The following is a 23,426-nucleotide window of genomic DNA, read 5'->3' on the forward strand; positions in this document are numbered from 1 at the left end:
AAGAATCGGACAACAAAAATATTCTTTTACATGTGTCGTTGACAAATTCAATCTGTCTGAACGGACGACTTAAAAACTGAAAAAAAGCCACCAATATGAGAGCGTCCTGCCCCACCACAGCGCTTTTCATTCATACTGACTTATCTTGCAGCATCAATCTCGCCCTCTCTCTCTTTATTTGTGTACAGTTTATGCAGTGCATGAGTCGTGTCGGTGTGTGGTGCGTGTGTTTATGTCCAAATCCTATCCAATTTTCGTGTTGTTCAGTGTAACCCTGCATCGTATCTATTGGAAATTAAGGACGAACAAATTGCTGACCAGAATCCTGTTCACTTCGACGTAAGTTTTAACCTAAAACGGTTATAAATAACTCCGTTCCAAAGCTGAAACACCATTCTGACTTAAGCTCTGTTTACATGTTGGGGTTATGTTTTCGTTTGAACCGTACGCGTATTTGCATCGGACTGCAAGTTTTCACTAATGGGGAAAAGTTGTTTATATGTGCAAATGAAAAGTGTCCCTTTTTGAATCGTATTCGTTTGTTTGTTGTTGTTTCAAAAAAATTCTTATTTTGTCAGATGCGCGTCTGCATCTGGTCTGGATTTCTCGTGAATTATTTATAAATGGAAGTAAATTTTAATTGATTGCAGATAGACGAACAATTTTGCGTTCGTGATCTTTCGACGAGGCAATATTATATTGAAATAGATAAGTGTTATCATTTCACTTATGTATTGTTGCTCGTATTATTACTTTGTATGTCTTTCTGTATTGTTGTTTACGAACATTCATTTTCAAACTCAATTAACAAAACTTTAAAGTATATAAATCGTATTGTCAACGAAATCCTATTGTATTTGCCATATAAAGTTACTTGTTAGACAAGTTCAATAAACCTCTTCATGTTGTAGAAGTATACAGCAATGATTAACTATATGCATATTTGTGTTTAATTCCAATTAAGTTAAGTTTAAGTTTTATAAGAAATTTTCCATATAAAGTTACCTGTAACACCAGTTCAATAAACCTATTCATTATGTACTTACGTATTATGTGCATATAGCAATGATTAACAAAATACATTTTTGAGAATAATTCCAATTAAATTAGCTTTGATTTTTATAAGACATATTCCCATATAAAGTTACTTGTTAGATCAGTTCAATAAACCTATCCATGCTGCAAAAGATATAGCAACTATTAACAATATTGCATAAATCCAATCAAGTTAGCTTTGATTTTTCTATTCATTATGTGCAAGCATATATCAAAGATTAACAAAATACATTTTTGAGAATAATTCCAATTAAATTAGCTTTGATTTTTATAAGAGATATTCCCATATAAAGTATAGCAACTATTAACAATATTGCATAAATCCAATCAAGTTAGCTTTGATTTTTCTAAGACATTTTCCAAATAGAATATATCAATGAATAACAAAATACATTTTTTAAAATGATTCCAATTAAGTTGATTCCATTATATCAACAAAATGCATCTTTTTATTAATAATTTCAGTTAAATAAACTTTGATTTTTCTGAGAGATTTTCCATATATACATTACTTTTTAGAACAGTTCAATAAACCTATCCATGCTGCAAAAGATATAGCAACTATTAACAATATTGCATAAATGCAATCACGTTAGCTTTGATTTTTCTATTCATTATGTGCAAACATATAGCAAAGATTAACAAAATACATTTTTTCAAAGTGATTCCAATTAAGTTGATTCCATTATATCAACAAAATGCATCTTTTTATTAATAATTTCAGTTAAATAAACTTTGATTTTTCTGAGAGATTTTCCATATATACATTACTTTTTAGATCAGTTTAATAAGCCTATCCATGCTGCAAAAGATATATCAACTATTAACAATATTGCATAAATCCAATCAAGTTAGCTTTGATTTTTCTAAGACATTTTCCAAATAGAATATATCAATGATTAATAAAATACATTTTTAAAAATGATTCCAATTAATTTGATTCCATTATATTAACAAAATGCATCTTTTTATTAATAATTTCAGTTAAATAAACTTTGATTTTTTCTGAGAGATAAACCTATCCATGCTGCAAAAGATATAGCAACTATTAACAATATTGCATAAATTCAATCAAGTTAGCTTTGATTTTTCTATTCATTATGTGCAAGCAAATATCAAAGATTAACAAAATACATTTTTTCAGAATGATTCCAATTAAGTTGATTCCATTATATCAACAAAATGCATATTTTTATTAATAATTTCAGTTAAATAAACTTTGATTTTTCTGAGAGATTTTCCGTATATACATTACTTTTTAGATCAGTTCAATAAACCTATCCATACTGCAAAAGATATAGCAACTATTAACAATATTGCATAAATTCAATCAAGTTAGCTTTGATTTTTCTATCCATTATGTGCAAGAATATAGCAAAGATTAACAAAATACATTTTTTCAAAATGATTCCAATCAAGTTGATTCAATTATATCAACAAAATGCATCTTTTTATTAATAATTTCAGCTAAATAAACTTTGATTTTTCTGAGAGATTTTCTATATATACATTACTTTTTAGATCAGTTTAATAAACCTATCCATGCTGAAAAAGATATAGCAACTATTAACAATATTGCATAAATTCAATCAAGTTAGCTTTGATTTTTCTAAGACATTTTCCAAATAGAATATATCAATGATTAATAAAATACATTTTTCAAAATGATTCCAATTAATTTGATTCCATTATATTAACAAAATGCATCTTTTTATTAATAATTTCAGTTAAATAAACTTTGATTTTTTCTGGGATTTTCCATATATACATTACTTGTTAGATCAGTTCAATAAACCTATCCATTCTGCAAAAGATATAGCAACTATTAACTTCAATCAAGTTAGCTTTGATTTTTCTATTAATTATTTGCAAGCATATAACAAAGATTAACAAAATACATTTTTTGAAAATGATTCCAATTAAGTTGATTCCATTATATCAACAAAATGCATTTTTTTCAGTTAAATTAACTTTGATTTTTCTAAGAAATTTTTAGATCAGTTTCATGATTTAAGAGTTTATAGCTTATATTACATATTATAGTACATGGTTTTTTTAGAAATAATTCCAATTAAGTTAACTTTAATTTTTCTGAGAGATTTTTTTTTTAATCAGTTGATTCTTAGATAAGTTCAATAAACCTGCATATAGTTATATGATTAACAACGATTTACACACAGAATACTTGTGTTTATGCATAATTCCGATTAAATTTAAAAATAAAACGAAAATCTCGAAAGCGTTTTGTGGGAGCAACACTTGTTTCCTGAATGTGTCGTTGCATTTGGTATAGGAAATGTGTGCTTACATCCTTTTACGTGATCCGTGTGTTAAGGCGCCCCTTCTTTTGTATTTAAAATACTATACTTAGCTTGAATGTATAAACTCCACCGAGATGACATTTCCCTTTTTCGGCATTGGTAACGCGAGTGCAGCAGCAGCAGCAGAAGAACCCTCAATCTTGCAATCAACCATTTAACGAAAACCGATACTATAATTGAAAGCTGCGTATTTTCTCTATCAGATATTCTTCAATGTGGAGCCCTACTTAACACCTGCAAAAAAAAATATATGTATAATAATGTGGGCAGGTTACTGTTAGCTCATCGGTCAGGTCTTGTTGGGGTGGCAACCGAGGGTCGTCTGCATCGGTGTAGTCTTACATACAAAAATTCAGATCAAAGCATCTTCTGCCCGTATCTCTCACGGTTCTGCCGCCACATTTTGTGGTTTATAATTTCACACACACAGAATATTTTATATAAATATAAGATTTATGGACAAGATTTTAGTTGGTTTTCTTTGCCTTCAAAATCTATCGTAATATGTGAAATTTGTTAATGTGGTCAAACTGGGAATCACATCTGGCTTTGCCTTCAACACATGTTTTGTTTCTTTCCTGAAACCTCGCACAGCAATTTACGATCTCCTCTTTTTCCCGATAACTTACAAACTTGATTATTATCTGTCTCGTGTTTTGGTTATTTCATAATTTGTATCCATCCGTTTCTTGTAAATGAAATGAAAGTAGCAAAAAAAAAACGTTTACATGAAAATAAACATTAGTTTTTTTTTCTTGTATAATAATCTGAAAATATGGTCTAATGACGAAAATATGCATGGAATTGAATAGATTGCAATTGTTAATGTTGATTATTTGAATATTCAATGTTTTTCATTTATGAAAATGTTAATATTAATTTTTTGTTCGTTAATTTTAACGAATTAATTGTTGAATTCATGTCTATAAATATATATGAGAATATACAATGTTTACATTAAAACTATATATAATTATTTCTTTGTTAATTTTGATTATTTGTTGAAATCTTTAAAAAAAATAATTATTTGTTCGTTAATTTTGATTAATTATTGAATTCAAGTTTTCATATTTAAAAATATCCAATATTTGCACAGAAGAAAAATCTTTGTTAGTTTTGATTAATTGTTGTGTATATAAATTTGTAAATATTTAAAATGATGAAACAATTTCTAGATAATTAAATACTTAGTGTTGTTAGTTATTACTATAAGTAATGTATTTTAAAGAAAGTGAGTTATGGTATGAGTTTTGAAAGATATGCAAAATAAAAATCGTCAGAGGGAAAGATTCGAGTCTGTGTGTGCGTTTAGTGTGCAGCAGCTGTTGTTGGCAAATCAAACAGAGTAAAGAAACCCCCCACACACTTGGGTTAGGTTAGTAGAACTTAAAAACTGCATAACCACGCACATACTGTTTTATTTATGAACGTCATGAGCATAACATTAAGTAAATACAATTGTACATGTAAGAATTCAAACATCGATAATTGCTTAAATTTTTTTGTAACGAATTAAGAAACGATGCTTTCGTATAAAAATAATCGTGGATGATTCTTATTTTATTATGATTATAATGCGGGTCCAATTTAATATGTATTATGCCTGCCCAGAAAGATAAAGCATCGTAATTCTAATTAGACGTATTAAACCTGTCCGGATAGTGTAAACAATTTTATTTTCAGTCGACCGAGGGGAAAATCTGAATTGCAAAGTGCAAAGTGTCGCCAGTCTCGACGGCGCTTTTATCTCTGTCCATCGGTCTGCATATCTGATGTTTCATCCTTCGAGCCCTGGACATAGTTATGCGGTGCACACACATGCACACCCCGACAATGTTCAGAGACATTTTATTGTAGTTTATGATGGTGGTTCCTCTCCTCTCCGTCATCCCTATTCTATTGAAACAGACGTGCACACTTTAAATACAGAAGATGAACGAAAAGGAAACGAAGACGACGCCTGTTTCTGATTCTTTGATTCCTTGGAACTAAAGATATAAATATCATTTGCAGAATATTCAAATATTCGATTTATTTTAATGTCTTCAAACGCTATTTACTAAATAGATAAGATTATTGAATGTAACAATAATAAGTTTATTCTGTATTCGGTATACGAATTTTTCAATTTCTTGGAACTAAAAGCTATTTACTAATTAAGTATTTTATAAGATTGTGAAATGTAACAAAAACTAAGTTTATTCGGTTTACGAATTTTTGTTTATTGTCCGTTTCTAAATCTTCTTTGTAACTAAATGTGATTTGCTGTATATTCAATATAATTACTATCTTTTAAAAGCTGTTTACTAAATACGCATTGAATAAGATTGTTGAATGTAACAAAAGTAAACTTATCTGTATTCAGTATACGAATTTTTTTGATGCCCGATTCTTCAAAAGCTTGAAACTAAATGTAACAAAAATATGTTTATTATGTATTCGGTATACGAACTTTTGTTTATTACTCGTTTATTAGTCTTCGATTCATTTACTAAATAAGTATTTAATAAGATTGTGGAATGTAACAAGTTTATTCGGTATACGAATTTTTGTTTATTGTCCGTTTCTAAATCTTCTTTGTAACTAAATGTGATTTGCGATATATTCAATATAATTACTATCTTTTAAAAGCTACTTACTAAATACGCATTGAATAAGATTGTTGAATGTAACAAAAGTAATTTATCTGTATTCAGTTACGATTTTTTTTGATGCCCGATTCTTCAAAAGCTTGAAACTAAATGTAACAAAAATATGTTTATTATGTATTCGGTATACGAACTTTTGTTTATTACTGGTTTATTAGTCTTCGATTCATTGGAACTAAATTTATTTTGCGGAATATTCAATATATTTCATATCATCAAAAGCTATTTACTAAATAAGTATTTAATAAGATTGTGGAATGTAACAAGTTTATTCGGTTTACGAATTTTTGTTTCTTGTCCGTTTCTAAATCTTCGATAATTTGGAACTAAATGTGATTTGCGATTTATTCAATATAATTACTATCTTTTAAAAGCTATTTACTAAATACGCATTGAATAAGATTGTTGAATGTAACAAAAGTAAATTTATCTGTATTCAGAATACGATTTTTTTTTTGATTCCCGAATCTTCAAAAGCTTGAAACTAAATGTAACAAAAATATGTTTATTATGTATTCGGTATTCGAACTATTGTTTATTACTCGTTTATTAGTCTTCCATTCATTGGAACTAAATTTATTTTGCGGAATATTCAATATATTTCATATCGTCAAAAGCTATTTACTAAATAAGTATTTAATAAGATTGTGGAATGTAACAAGTTTATTTGGTATACGAATTACGAATATAAACTTTTGTTTATTACTGGTTTATTAGTCTTCGATTCATTGGAACTAAATTTATTTTGCGGAATATTCAATATATTTCATATCATCAAAAGCTATTTACTAAATAAGTATTTAATAAGATTGTGGAATGTAACAAAAACTAAGTTTATTCGGTTTACGAATTTTTGTTTATTGTCCGTTTCTAAATTTTTTTTGTAACTAAATGTGATTTGCGATATATTCAATATAATTACTATCTTTTAAAAGCTACTTACTAAATACGCATTGAATAAGATTGTTGAATGTAACAAAAGTAACTGTATTCAGTATACGAATTTTTGTTGATGCCCGATTCTTCAAAAGCTTGAAACTAAATGTAACAAAAATATGTTTATTATGTATTCGGTATACGAACTTTTGTTTATTACTGGTTTATTAGTCTTCGATTCATTGGAACTAAATTTAATTTACGAAATATTCAATATATTTCAGAAGATCGGAAAACGAATTTTCTTTTGCCGCCCTATTCTAAATTTTTACAATGCTTGGAACTAAATTTCATTTAGCGTTATCTATAAAAGCGATCTACAAAATACGTAACTAATAAGATTGTTGGATGTGTGTATATATAAGAAAATTAGTTCTCTATTCGGATGTTGGAATACGGAATTCTGGGAAGCTGTAATGTGATCTATGTCTGAATATATATATATATATATACTGAGGGATGGCAACAGGTGGCAAGCACACTTGAGCTGCTGGTTCCCAACAACATCCCTTGTTGTTTTTTAAGTAGCCTTTTTTTTTCCCCTTCGGAAATAATGGTGAAGACAGAGGGGACCGCCAATTAACATAACACTCATTGCCCATGGGCTTTATCGCGATTAGTGGGCTTAAATGTATTTGTTTTACACACACCATCGCGTGTAATTGGAACCGACCAGGGAGAGGGCTGAGCGCGCCTAATTTGTGGAATCACTCATTAAGGCAATTAACGCATTAATTTTCCTAATTAAATTTACATTGTGGGAAAATGAATTAAAGTAAAGTTCATGCATGTTCGCAGATGGAGCTGGAGGTGCTGGAGCCCTACGATTACCTCGACGAGGAGGCCTTCTACGAGCCGAATTTGCCGACGAAAGCGGCCTCGACGTCGCCGATCAAGCGTCGCGTCACTTTCAACAACAAGAGATATTACGCTAAGGTAAGAAGTATTTTTTTTCTCACAATATCCAAAATATAGTATCACATGTTTTATTCTTTTATTTCATTATCTTATCGGAAATATTTTATTATCTCAATAGATTTTTTAGCAAAATCGACAAGGTTAACTAATCTTAATTGTACAACACAATACAGTAGATATCTATATTCGTAATCGCAATTCTGTAACCGAAGTAAAAACATAATAAATTTGAAGAAATAAATACAACATTATGTAATAACATTTTTGAATTTTTGATAGTTAATTCAATGAGTCAGATAAAACAAATGATGTGACTTATTGATACTGATCTCACTAAACGCGTATTTGGTGCTGCTTCAAATATGGTAGTAAGTACCATTGAAATAATATGTGCGCGAGTTAAATAATTAATATATTTAAATTGAATGAACGCAGGTTTTATTTTATTTTTTTCTCTTTTCCATTTACGACCTCCACCGACAAAGATAAATGACCGTAAACATAAGTTTTCTCCCCTTCAATAGTGGCGCCAACGGCAGATCCGCTTGTATCCCAAAAAAAAGTTTTCTAAAAACTAAAGTCGTAAAATTTTTAATGACCTGTTAATATTGATATTTTTATTATTTAATATTAATACGTGTAGCTTTTCATTTTGCTCGTATGCAGTAAATTTAAAGCTTTCGTCACGAAGCTGGTGGTATTCACACGGGAGCGCCTCAATAAAAGTATTGAATTACGAATGTGAAGAAAAAAAGTATTCAAAATTACTCTACCTGATGGACAGGTTTTGCAGGCGTCTCGAAGCTCGCGCTCCATATGCTTTGGCAGAGCGAATTTCTCTTTTTTTTTTTAAATAAACTTGGCTGAAAATAAATTTTAAATGAGTTTAGTGAATATGATATGATTGTTTTTACGTTTGGGAAGTTCGGGAGTTTCTAAAAGCACCATTTTTTTTTCTGTGAAATTAGGATCAGGGACAAATGTTTTGGCTCTTGAAAGGTACAATAGAGCAATTTAAACATAGACGAGCAAATTTTGTACGACCATCGTCCTTTTGGGGAATTTCTAGAAAAATTTTAAATTTTAAGAAAATAAAGAAAGAGAAACTTTGGTCATTAGCCTTTTCTCTGAAAGGACCAATACATTTTAATGTTATTGTTACTAAGAAAAATAATATTATTGTCACTCAACTTCTAATATTTTTAAATATTTTAATAACAAATATTCAAAGTTGGACAATAATTGGACAATAATCTATGATACAAAAATGTCAGAATATCAACACATTTTGATAATAATTGAAAATTTGACTGTAGTTACTTTTTAGTAACCAAATTATGTTTGGAAATTGTGCGTTTATACTGTTTTATATTATTAAAAAAAATGTTGAAAAATGTTAAAAGTTAGGTAGAAATGTAAACTCGTTACAATAATAGTTTCCTGGGACATAAAACCTCATAAAATTAATACTAATTAATATATAGTAGACATCAATTGAAAGATAATGAATGTAAAGGCGTGCATGTTAAAAATATGGCCTGGGGAGTGTGCGGAATCGAAGAAGAAAAAAAAAACTGGAAGAGAGAGAGAAGCCTTAGTTGATACCGAGAGGTATCGGACATAATGAGCGTACTTCCTTTTTGGACGACGCCATTCAGCCTAGTACTATCACTTCCGGTGCTAATTTAACCCGCTTCGTTGCTCGCAATGATTAGCCCCTTCAATCAGATACTACCCCAAATAACGAAGCGTCTCTCCCTGCACATCCTTTTATTTCGAAAAATCACCGAGCGTTAAGAAAAAAAGAAATACAAGTAAAGTCACAAAGAATGAATTGTTAACGCTGTGCTAGATCGCAGCGATTCGTTCCATAGAAAACGTGTAGTTCAGATCTTAATTATTGTACTGAAATAATTAGTTTGTTTATATATTGATGTTTTCCAACATTTAACTTGAATTATAGCAACGTGATAATTGTAATGTACTTTTTTTTTAAAGAAAACTGGTAGAAGCAATCATATTTAGAAATGGCGATCCAGTAGACTCTGCGGTGGAGCAACTCTATATTTTAATAAGATTGCATTCCAGCAAGTTTTGTCGCAATTCTCTTATTTCCCAGTTTTACCAGTTAAAATTGCATACGCGTACACGTTTTTTTTTTTGTATTTTCCTTTAATTTGTTTCTTTTCTTTTTGTGCGTTTGTGTGCAAATAATATAATTATCTCGGTGATCCTGATATAATGCTTCCTAGATTGATCTGATCCTTTTTCGCCGCGTTTAACGAGTGTACATTTCATTAGTACCGTTTCGTAAAACGTTTCCCCGTGCCCGGTATGGAGTAAGCAAGAAGCTATCATCATCTGTAGCTTGTAGCGTCGCGTTCTATCGAGGGGAAATACCATGGCTCAGCATTCCGATTCCATTGATCTACGTTGCCGTGTTTAAAAATAAACCACCCTTCCCTCTAAATGAATGGTCGCACTAAACTTACTTGATACTTTTGCATTAGTTTCTTCGCGCATGATTTATCACACCCTCCGGAATGTTTTACTACTTTATATTTACATTTTCTTCATTTTGTTCTCTTCAAATAGCTTGTGTTAGATGATGTATATATTGTATAAATTGCTCATCAAAATCCTAGACATTTTTCTTTAATAGCTTGTATTATCTTACGTCTGCTCTTTATACGGCTTGTTTCGTTATACGGCGAAAACATGATGTACTTTACATTTTTATAGGAAATAAAATGATTGATTCGTTATAGTCGGCTTTCATCTTTACGGACTTTTTGGGAACTTAGGACGTAAAGTCAGGTATGCGTGTATTGTTAAATTTCCTCAAGACTAGAAAAATGAGATAGATGAAAGTTTAGGTATTTTCATCGCTTAGATTTATTAGTTTTTTGTTTTGCATTTCGTGTACGCGATTCTGCGTCTTGTGGACGACGTTGCGTTTTATTTTTGAATTGCAGCTGCATTCGTTGCGTTTTTGTTTGATGTATAATGCTTTCCTAGAGTGGCTACGGATCGTTGCCAAAATTTATTTGAGATATCGAGAACTATTAGTTTATTTATTTACGCGCCACGTTTATTATTTATAGCGATCGAAATTTCTTCAGCTGCTATTTCAAACTGTTTTCTATTATAAACGTTTAGTTTAAGTTTTTGTTATCTCTCCTTATATATTATGATTTTTTTTTTGATTCAATCAATTCATACACACACTAGAGATTTTATTTTACCTATTGATTTTACGCACGTTTATTATTTAATTATTTCTTCAACCATTTTTCATTTAGTTTAAGCGAAATTAATTGAAGCTAGAAACAAATTTCGATGAGTGTATGCAATTGTAAATAAACAAGTAAGATTATTTACGTTTTTTTAAAGTAATTTATATGAATTGTATCATTATATAAAGTACACTTATTTAGTTATAATATTTTAGTAGTTACCAGAATTGGACCGAGGAAAATCTCAGATTTTACTTACAATAATGTTTCTAGTTTCTATGCTTTATAAAATATCATGCTTGGAGTAAATGTAAAGACAAAAAAGTGCTTTAGCTTAAATTATACTCGAGAAAATTGAAATTAAGCATTTTTTTCCATTCTCAAATGTATTTTTCAAAAATAAATATATAATTAAACAGTAATGTTGGTACATTTAAAAACAATAGTAAATTTGGTAAAAAGTTTTGAAAAAATGTAATTAATATGAAAAAAAAGTATTAATTGTTGTAGTTGATTAAAATGTGAATCTAGTTGTTAAATTAATTATCAAGACTAGACAATTTTTTATAATTTGATATTTAATTTATAAAATGTAAATCTAGTTGTTAAATGTAGTAAACTGATTATTAAATAATTAAGAATTTAAATTATTTTCTATCGTCACATTTTGCTTTTCACTATTCAACAGTGACTAGACCTATTTTATAATTTAGTATTTATTAAAAAAAAATTGAATAAATTGTTAAAATGTAAATCCGGTTGTTAATTGTGTTGAACTGATTATTAAATAATTAAAAATGTCAGTTGCATTGCATGACACTGCCTCCTCCTGCTGCATAGGAAGCAGTAATAATAGGTTAGCCTTCGTGTAAAATTATAATGGAGTCAAGTTCTAGGCTAAATAAATAACATTTCTCCTCCATTCATAAGCGCACTGCGTGGATATACAGACGTACACATTACGTTTTTTTTTCTACTTCTATATGATTCTTTCTGGCTGCATTTGATGACATTCAAAAGTACACGGGCGGAAGTGTTTGAGCTTACTTGCGCCCCTGCACCGGATGTCAAATATAATTATATCACGGCATTGCCACTCAGGTGTAGACTGAAATAAGTAGCGGACAAAAAGACGGATTTACTTTTTTTTTCGTCATCTTCTATTTCGCTTTTGTAAAAAGATACCACCTCGTGTGACAAGTCATTAGAATTCTTCTTAGATCATTAGGTCTCAACGTACACGCATATGGATTGCTTCCTTTTTTTTAAATACTAAAAAACAAACAGAACAAGAGGAAACTTTGATGTTTCACTTTTTCCGTATCAGACAAAAAGGGAGGAGGGTGACAGTTATTTCAGTTGTTTCCGGCTTCTGACGAAACCAGAAATAGAATCGGAAACGCGTTCGATCGGTTAACGATTTCATTATAAATAAATAAATAGGAGAAGTGGCCGAGCCCTGTTTGTATGTTTCAATGCTTGTTATTTTTTTTTTATTATTATTTCTGTACCTACACTGCACGGCGCATGCAAATGGCTCATTACGGATGCATTTTATTAAATATTCCGTTGCAGTTCCACCTCTTCCAACGCCACTTTGATCGAACAATAGAAACTCTGCGTTGAAAACGAAATGAATGTTTATCGAATCATCGAGGCACGGATCAAAAATATTAAAAGACTCTGCATGTCTTTACACGAGTCTCAATGTTAACACAACACAATTACATATTTCTATAAGTTATTTGTTTCATTTTTCTTAAGTATTTTATATACATTTTCATTAATGACATAATTAATATTTAGTTTTATAGTAATAAATTAGATTTAGAGTTTTTTTTAACTCGAGTCTGGATTAACTCAACACAATGCGTTACTGTTTACATATTTCTTATGTTGTTTTATACATTTTTTTTTGAGCATTTTTTATATAAAATTTTGATTTATTGCCTAACAAATGAATTCATATACAGTGGAACCTCGCTTAACGAATTTAATCCGTTCCAAAATTTCCGGATTTTTTACATCATTTTTAAAACTTGTGTACACATATTATTGTATTTTTGAATATATTAACCATATTCGATTTTCTTTGTAATCTTTGTTTAAAGCGGAATATACTTGATATAATTTGTGTATACAACTGATTGATACAACTGATATAAACAAATATAAACTCTAATCAATCTAATTGCATCTTAGTGTTGATTGTGATCACAAAATTTCCAAATTTGTGTTCAGTCATGTTATTTGTGTTTTTTTTTTGTGCAAAATTTATTAACACTTGCATGTGTCCGAATAAAAAACCAAAAAATAAAAATAATCATAGATGAAAAGCAAAATCATGAAAAATTGAGTCCAAATTATACATTTTTTTCCGGTATGGAAAAACTCTTTCACTATACGAGTAAAAATCCGAAAATTTTGCAACGGATTAAACTCGTTAAGTGAGGTTCTATTGTACATGATTATACAAAAGTTCCAGTATTAAGCTTTTAATTTAATTATTCGGCAATACTTCGCATAGTGCGGAAAATCCAATATCCCGAACTGTTTGAAGTCTTTAAAACCGCCGTAAATAATTGCACAAAAAGAGTATTATTTTTTTCAGAATTTATTTTTAATTTGATTCAAATGTATTAAGACGAGTCTCAGTTAACACAACACAATTACATATTTATATCTGTATTTGTTTTAAGTTTTTTTAAAGTATTTTACTATAAAATTTGGTTTAGGATATAATGGATAAACTAGTTTTATATGTAGAAATGGATTAGATTTAGAGTTGACGTCTTATATGCATTAAGTTCATTGTAAGTTTTTTTAACTCCAGTCTGGATTATCTCAACAAAATTCGTTACTGTTTAGATATTTCTTATTTTCTTCTATTATTTTTGTTGAGCATCATTGAGATTTATTGCATAAAAATAAACAAGATTTACATATGATAATACATCAGTTCTAGGATTAAGATTTTAATTTAAAAATATAGCAATACTTCGTATAGTGCGGGAAATACAATATCCCGGACTGTTTGAAGTCTTTAAAACCTACGTAAATAATTGCACAAAAAGAGTACTAATTTTTTCAGAATTTATTTTTAATTTGATTCAAATGTATTAAGACGAGTCTCAATGTTAACACAACACAATTACATATTTCTATCTGTATTTCTTTAAGTTTTTTTTAAGTATTTTATTATCAAATTCGGTTTAGGATATAATGGATAAACTAGTTTTATATGTAGAAATGGATTAGATTTAGAGTTGACGTCTTATATGTTACATGCATTAAGTTTTTTTTTTAACTTCAGTCTGGGTTATCTCAACACAATTCGTTACTGTTTACATATTTCTTATGTTGTTCTATTATTTTTGTTGAGCATTTTTTATATAAAATGTTGATTTATTGCATAACAAATAAACTAGATTTACATATGATAATACATAAGTTCTAGGATTAAGCTTTTAATTTAATTATACTTAGTGCGGGAAAAACATTATCCTGGACTGTTTTAAAACCGAATAAATAACTGCACACAAAAGATCATGTATATATAAAAAATATTATTTTTGTTCGTAATTTATAGATCAATTAAAATTTAGATATATTCAAATTGTGAATCCGGACTAACAGAAACCGAACTATTCGAGGTAATGTGACTTTGTTAATACGAATCTGGATTAAATCAATACAATGCGTTGCTTTTAACGTATTTCTCATGTGATTTTCTGACTTTTGTTGAGTTGTGTTGTTTTTTTTTTTATATAAAAATTGGTTGACGACATAACAAATAAACTTAGATTTACATGCGATGAAGGATAAGATCCAGGCTTAACTTTTATATAAATTGTATTGTGAGTTCTCCAACAAAGATTGAGTGATGCTGAAAGGATAGTTGCTACTGGTTTTCTAACCGCCCATGGGTGAGCACAGACTCGAAACCCGTCCGCGCTCATTCATTATATTTCATGTATATATATATATATGCTGGCGTATTGAATTATCGTTGCCGATCCCATTTTCCATTATAAATAAGTAATGTTTATATTGGTAGATGTTGGAATTGTGAGCGATGAATCTATTTGTTGATTCGCGCAATAAATTCGTTTCGGTTATTTTGCTAACGCTCACTGTTTACATTTTGGGGCGAAACGTGAAAATGCCAGATAATCTGGTGTATTTTACGTTCAGACAAGTTAATGTCGTTTAGAACGTGTGGCTCATCTAACTGGTCTTAATATCTTCTTTCTCTTCGTCCACCCCCTCGCCCTTCTTCATATCATCAGCGTCATGTTCGTTCGAGGCCGATGACTGAGGTTCTTACATTGAAGCATCTGCTTGTTGCTTCACTCTCCTCTCCATCTCGCTCGACGCACGACTGCCTCAATAATTTGTGCTCTCATTGTTTGTAAGCGCGAAGATGAGATTTTTCTTTTTTTTGTTGTAAACGAATATGGCCAACATGTGATATCATCTCGCCGTAAATACACAGCAGACCCGAAGTAAAATAATGCCATATGAACATAAACAAATGTTACTACTGGCTGGATATGAAGAAGTAAGAAAGAGAAGCGTTTGGTGTCTGAGACACGTATCTAAATTATTACGGCGGGGATTTTAAATTAGCGCTTTTACCGTCCTTTGTCACTCCGTGTGTCTCTAATGTTCTGCATAAAGATAATAACGGTGCACAGTATTCCTGAAATAGAATTGCCGAGTCGTTTGAAAAACGGCTCGAGACTCAGAAACGACATTTGCTATATCCATCTTTGGCGACTGCACTAGCTTGACCTGAATGTCAAAGCTGCGCTTGTCCGAGCCAGCTCGCTCGCTCGCCACTGCACACGCATATATACTTTTCATTCATCCATTCATAAATATCAATCTAACTCCCAAGTACTCTTTTTCATAAATTTGTAATACCGTTGTAAAAACCTGTTTTTTCATTTGAAATATTGATTATTGTATATATTGTATATTAATTAGTTAATTAATTAAAAACGTTTACATTTTTACTTCAAATCGCTCCGACTAAGACACTTTGAACTTGACGTAACCAATGCACAAATAAAGTATTAAAATTATTATTTAAAGCTATGAAAACGATAAAAATCAAGTTCAAGTCAGTGAGAAAGTATTTTCTATTTCAAGAAATTTTGTATCAGGAATAAAATTAAATATTCATTGCTTTTGTATAAAGTATATTTATTTTACAATTTATGCTACAGTATTTGCAGTTATAGTAATGCTTAATTATATATTAATTTCTTACGACAATTAGTTAATTGTTAATTATATAAAATGTTCTCTACATAAACAATTATAATATGCAAATATAAATTATCTTGCTTATAATAATTAATTATATAATCATTTAAAATTCAATAAAATTAGTAAAATTAAGTAATTTAAGTTAATTTTGAAGTTGTGGATAACACGTATAATAACATTGATATTAATTACAGAAATCTAATTACAGAAATGCGTATTGTAATTTGAAACAATTAGTTGAACTAAAATATTTAGTAACTGAATCTAGTTCTATTAGCAGTATAATTCAGTATTCTATACAATATTTAGGTAATAAGTAGAATGCTTTACGTTTGTACATTATTGAGTTATTTTTGAGGCAAAGAAATCTGTTTTTTAAAATTATTTTTAACTTATAATTTTTCAATTCACGGTATCTTAACTTATGGATAGTGTAGGTTATCATAACCATATAGAAAAAAATGCGTCTATTATCTCTGTTTGTTACGTTTACTAATTACATCTATTTTTATATCATAACCTTATCAAAGTTAAAAAATATGTAGTTAAAAATATCGTAGATATTAGTTGACTAAATGCCATATAAACTTATCATATTCAAGCCAATTCAAGGATTTTTTTTTGCCAAGAAACAAAAATAATTGAAAATATATATTGTGAGCTTATTATGTGAAAAGAAAATAAATAATTCTATAAATATTTATTTTAGTGAGCAATTTTAATACAAGCGAAAAGATGATTAATTATGAATTTATGAATCATAGTTACATTTAACTTTAATGTCTGCGAAGTGTTTGCATTCTTTTTGACAGAAAATATCGTAATCATACGTATTAGTTTTCGTGATTTCGTAACGCAAGTCGAATTTTATATAACAAAGAATAAATTATTGTTATTGCATATTAATTTGAATATATATATTTGTAATTTTGAGAATTTCTTTATGTTTTTCGTTATAATTGTATTTATTTAACGTTGGAATGGTTCTGATAATATAATAAAAGTGGCGGGAATCGTTTACGGTATTTTGTTATCAATGAGTGGTGTTCGAAGAAAAGAAACTTATGAATGAAATGTAGTAACGGAAATAATAAACATCTATGAATAAAATTGCAGGGTGTTGTTTTCGGTGTGTATGCTTTTTTTGTTTAAATAACATATCGAATGACCGATGCAAATAGGCCGTTAATAGCGATAAGTAGTCGGTGTGTTTGTTCTTTCTTATGGAATGGAATGGATAGGTCAATGCTGCCTGCGTGTTCGGATTTTAACGTTCTCGAATGGAAATGTGCTGAGGAGCATAATCAGATTTATTTTGCCTAGCCTTCTTCTCTTCCTCTTCCTAGCCGGTGCACAGTTTCAATAGTATTATTATTGTGATCCATTGCGCTTTCTTCAATGAGCTGAGAGCGTTCGTCGTCGGCCTTGCACACTCTGTGCGAGACGTGAATGAGTGTTGTTCCGCTGTTCGGCACGACCCGCGCCGTTGCGTAACAGCAGACAGACGAACAGACTTTCCATTCAGATCAATCCGTTTGCTCTCCGCTAATGTTGTTAAATACACTCTGACACTCACTACTAAGCATACACACTCATATAGATACATTACACACATACACACCTTCTATAGATTATATTTGTTTTGCTCTTTCGCACGATTGCATACTTTCACAAACTAAGCGGTATTAAAGTATCAAAATTATAAACACTTATACATAAATATGATATACATTTATAAGAATATAAATAATAACTTTGATCATCGACTACTGGAGTGCCATAATGAATAGCAAGCTAGCAAAGGGCGCATCGGAAAGCTTAATTTTTTATTTTTAGTTTGAATCGAGTACAATCAACATTCTATTGAGTAAATAGTAATAGTCAATAAAAAAGACGTAAGTTCTATAAATAAGTGGTCTTCAATGTTTGTAGATACAAGAAACCCTTAACATTATATTTTTTGTAAAAGTGGTTAAAAGAAATTGTTTGTATGTACTTAATGGTAAAAATGTTCAATTTAATAAAAAATAACGAAATCTTCAATGTTTGTAAATACAAAAATCCCTTAAGATTATAATTTTTGTAAAAGTAGTTAAAATAAATCATTGAAAATGTAATCAACATTATAATTTATGGTAAATTTGATAAATTCAATAACAATTACGTAAGTGGTCTTCAATGTTTGAAAGAAATTATAATTTTTTGTTAAAATTGTAAAAAAAAATAATAATTAATGAATGTTAAATTTTGACTTTAATCATTTTTAAAATGTAATTTAAAAAAATATATCTGTGATTCAATTAATTACATTATCGATATGTTATCATTTTATTTATAAACTTGTTTTGGTCGTAATTTGATTTTCATGGATCGTTCATGAATTTGGAGATTTAATATTAAATACACCTGTTATTAATAATTCTTATTACATGCACATGTTTTACATCATACAATTTGGGTATGAAGATAGAAATTGTCGATTGTCCAATTGTTAAGGATCTTTTCATAATTTATTTTCGTCATAAATTATGAAAATTATGAAAAGATGTACACGTAATTACACTTCTAGACAAGGTACTTACAGACTAGTCTACAGACTAGACCAGTGATTCTTAACCTTTTTTTTTGTCGCGGCATACTTTAAGAATTTGGCGGCACAGTGAATGAGAGTCACTGGACATTGACCATAATGTTTTAGTTTTGTATTGCAAAAAGAAATACGTATTTTGAATATGTTGTTTATTTTGTGCGTTTCAGTGCGAAGAACCAGAGCAGGTCGCAATGGCTGTTCTCAAACAAGAGATTTGCGACGATAACGAAGAAGCATTGGTGCCTACGCCTAGGTCCTTGGGGTCCGTCCAGAAGGTGCCATCAATAAGCGATTTGTCCGATCCCGAAGCGTCATTAGGTAAGTCGTTGATTAATAATTATTTGCCCATAATTTGCTTAATTCATTGCACACATTAACACTAATTAAAATATGATATTAATTATATTCTTACAATGTAATAATATCGTAAATCCTGATATATTGTAATTTCTATTGCTTAATCTATTTTTAATTGAACGAATCAAACAGTTGCGTGTTACGACCTAATTGTAACTTATAATATCGTGTTGTGTGTGAAAGCCGCAAATTAGATTGTATCTACGCGCGGAGGGTTAAAATGAAGTGTTAAAGTATTCACCCTAAACGCATGTAAATTGAATTGATCGCGTTCACATAATTCGAAAGGGTGATGTTTTTTCTATTTCTATTTCTTTTGTAATATGTATCGCGTCCAGATTATTATATGGTGATACATCAAATGGCAATTGGCTGTTAACAAGGCTAACGATACATTGTAATTAAGCTGTGCTGGTTTGGCGCAAAGTTTTTTTTTTCTAGAGCAAACGCGGTGGGGTTAAGAGGGGGACATTGTCATGAATTAATGAGGATGTTACAGTTTATTCCATTTAGTTCCCATATGTATTAGGCATTATATACATCTTTCGTTAATGCGTTTTAAAATTATATACATATATATGTGTGACCGTAATTAATTGGTACATAAATTTACATAATTATGATCAAATAATTTTCGCTGTCGATTAATCACAATTATAAATTATTTCGTCTGCCTTGAAAACTGTCCGAGTTTTCAAGCGAGATTGCGTAATCTGCTTCTGACAAAAGCGACTTATCTGAAGGAAAATTTTTGTTGTTCTTTTTTTTTCATGAAAAGTGAAGATAGATACTGTGACATTGTGATTATTGCATAGCATCCTGGATTCCAGTTATTATTTTACTACCTACTCGATTATTAGCTACTGCAATAGCTTTTTTGTTTTTTCTTTCAAATTATTCTTTTTTTTTGCCAAGATGATTCTCATCTGTCCGAACAGGATATTAAAACCAGTTTGCTTCCTCTCTCCATCATATCAATTTCGATTTTATATATGCAACACTGCTTAGATGGCATAAATGAAAGTAAATTACAACACTTTTATTGTTTCATATTATCAGGGGCGGACCGTTAACTTCGTGGGCCCTAACAACTTTCGTGGGTCCTGTGCTAACGCTATTTGAGTGTCTTGGATTAACAATCTCTCTCGACTAATAAAGTTTATGGGTCCCTAAATTAATGGGTTAGTTTGATTAAATGGGGCAGTTCATGTTTAAATCGAACATGTAATAATTAAAACACTGAATATTTTTTGTTTTAATGAATTCAATGAAACAAACTTTATCATTTATCATTTCGTAGTGGAATTATTTGCAAAATGTTACTGATTTTAGTGATAAGATAACGTAACAGAGTGACGTAGGTAAACTATCTATAAATTGTAATTAATCGTTACGTCAGTAAATTGATTTGAATTAAGTATTGACATATTTTCAATTGTATTGTGTAATGCATCTAATCAAATGCTATGATTAGAATTGATGCAACTATTGTATTTCATATATGCCTCCAATAGCAATTTTTAGCAATTATTATAAGTTTATGTAAGAGATAGCTTTAGTGAATATTGTATACACCTGTACGAGCACCTGTGACTATGAAGTTGCATACTCTACCAATAATCTTGAATTCTTTTTCGTTCAAATTCATGTTAGTACATCACAAAATCCAATACGAAGGATTTTTGGCATCGAAATAATAATATTTTTTCTTAGAAATAATCTACAAGCTTAGATTACATCAATATTTTTGAATTAGAAAAAATGTGATATGTTTTAATATGATTGATAATGCATTAATATTTCAATGAATATATATAAAAAAATATTGTAATCATAAGATAACTTGTTTTAGATTCGCGGAAACAATTATGCAATTCAATTGAAGTTGCTTTCATTCATTGATTGATATTTATTAATAAATTCATTATATGTTCGTATTTTTAATAGATCATTTATAAATTATGAATCACAATTTTAATAATTGCAGTTTTGTGAGTTTTTTTATTATTCAAAATTGTATTAATAATGTTATGTTATTATATTAGTATAACCTTAGGGTTTTTCTTCCTACCCCCTTCTTCATTTGGCTTCCGCATTACGCGGACAAAAGCACAAAAACCAAAATAACACTTATTCTTCGGATTTCTTCTTCCGTCCAAATAATTAAAGTAACCAGCTTTTTCCAATAAAACCGTAACTTTCTTTTTCAGCCCAAATAATCAAAATAAAAAACTACTTCTAAGGAAACTAAAAATATAACAACCTAAGGGTTAAATGAGCTATAGCCCCGGGGCGCCAGTCTTTTGGGGCGGCAATTGTATTTTCTTATGAAAAGGGGCGCATAATTCTTAGTAGACCATGAGCGCCCCCAATACACGGGAATTTTCTTATGAAGAAGGACGTATTCTTAGTACTCCTCAGACTTCAAATATCTTACGGCGACCCTGAGTATTAAAAAATTATAATCATTATAATTGCAAGAAAATTCTGTTATTATTGAAACGTAATTGTAAATGATTACATTTCATGATAATTAGAAACATTTGATGACAATGAAAAGTTTGATCTGTAATTATTTATAAATGACTCAATAAGAATATAAGAAATAATTGATGTAAATATATTGTAGAGCAAACTGCTTCTGCTTCTCCGTAAAGCTATCAACTTTTCATATGAAGGTAATTGGCCGAGTCAAGATTCTTAATATAAATCGGTTTCAATTTTTAATTGAAAAATTTAATGATGAGCAATAACTTGACCGTGTCTGAGCATATTTCACATCCCGATCGATTTTTTAAAACAATAAATTGCGCGTGCAAATAAACAGTCTCTTCATCTCGCTCTACTGGCTCACCATGAAGAAGGATGCGAGAGAAAATTATTCTCTATATACATATATAAAAGTATATGTCTATGAAATTATCGATCTTACACACCTGCTCTTTCAAACTAGTTTTTGCTGCATGAAATCTGCAGTTACACATTTGTTGCTGAATTTTCCATCCAACATTTCGAATCTATCTTACTCTGATGGTAGGTAGACCGAACTCTGCAATCTACTAAATATGCAGTAATAATAATTTAAAGCGCTCGTTACGCCGATCTGAACACACGATCATCTGCTGCAATTAGGTGGAATTTTAATGGAAAACGTATTTAATCTGACTAGATATTTCAAACATTTTTTTTTTCGCCGTCATTTAATTGTGGTTTGGCTCTGAATATTGAGGAAACATTTGAAACAACAAAAGGAGCGCGATTTATGTGAGCAATTAAAGTAATAACCGGTCGTGCATTATCTTCGGTTCCAATATTAAATTGCATTAAAAAAAACATTGTAGACCGATTTATTAATACAATTAATCTAAGAGACATATTCAGATAAAGTCTGTTCATTAACCTCGCATCTTATAGGCAACTTAAGAGTCTTGGATTCTGGCGCCATCTCTTTTTCAGGTTGCTAAGGTTGTCTGGCAAGTTACGCCATTGGTGACTTAAGTGCGTACTTTACAAGTGCTGCCATCTGGATTGGTCGTGTTATGAGCTTTGATTTGAAATGAAGGTTGAAAGAAGGAAGATTTATTATATATAATAAATAGTGTTGCTTGTTTGAAGATGGACTTGGTTTTGTATAACGTAATGATAAATTGGCGCAATAATATAGAATAGAATAGAAATTGCGGTGCGGGGTTGTTTTTGTTTGATAATAACAATAATAATGTATATTGAGGAGCGCGCAACAAGATGTTAAATTAGCTGACCGAGAAATCCGAACGTAAAAACAAATGAGCAACTAAACATCACGACCTTCGGTTGTTACATGTGAAAGAAAAAACAATACCAGCTCTTGATTCAGCGCCACCTGCTCCATTATCCTGACTGGTTTTCCATCAACATGCACTTACCTTTCGGACTCGATGCGGTCTGCACGCGATGGAAAGAGATAGCCTTCTGTGAACGGGGAAATCTATTAAAATAGTCTAGCAATAGAAGCTGGAGCTGCTGAGCTGAGCTGAGCGCGGACTGGATGGATGGATTTAAAAGAGCCTTTGGCTAAGTTTTTATAGCCGGTCGTTGGCCTTTATTTCAG

General features: G+C 30.1%; 1 protein-coding gene across 1 annotated transcript in view; it reads left to right on the top strand.

The window, feature by feature from the left end:
- The first annotated feature begins 204 nt into the window (after positions 1–204).
- LOC108557280 (ETS-like protein pointed) overlaps positions 205–23,426 on the top strand; it is a 107,574-nt gene continuing 84,352 nt past the window's right edge. The window contains exons 1-3 of the mRNA XM_017913726.1: positions 205–339; positions 7,760–7,897; positions 19,147–19,297. Coding sequence (XP_017769215.1) covers positions 7,760–7,897; positions 19,147–19,297 — 289 coding nt within the window. The 5' untranslated portion in view covers positions 205–339. The remainder of the gene's footprint in view (positions 340–7,759; positions 7,898–19,146; positions 19,298–23,426) is intronic.

The sequence above is a fragment of the Nicrophorus vespilloides genome, unplaced genomic scaffold, assembly GCF_001412225.1.
Source record: "Nicrophorus vespilloides isolate i.1.1-1 unplaced genomic scaffold, Nicve_v1.0, whole genome shotgun sequence".
Taxonomy (NCBI): domain Eukaryota; kingdom Metazoa; phylum Arthropoda; class Insecta; order Coleoptera; family Silphidae; genus Nicrophorus; species Nicrophorus vespilloides.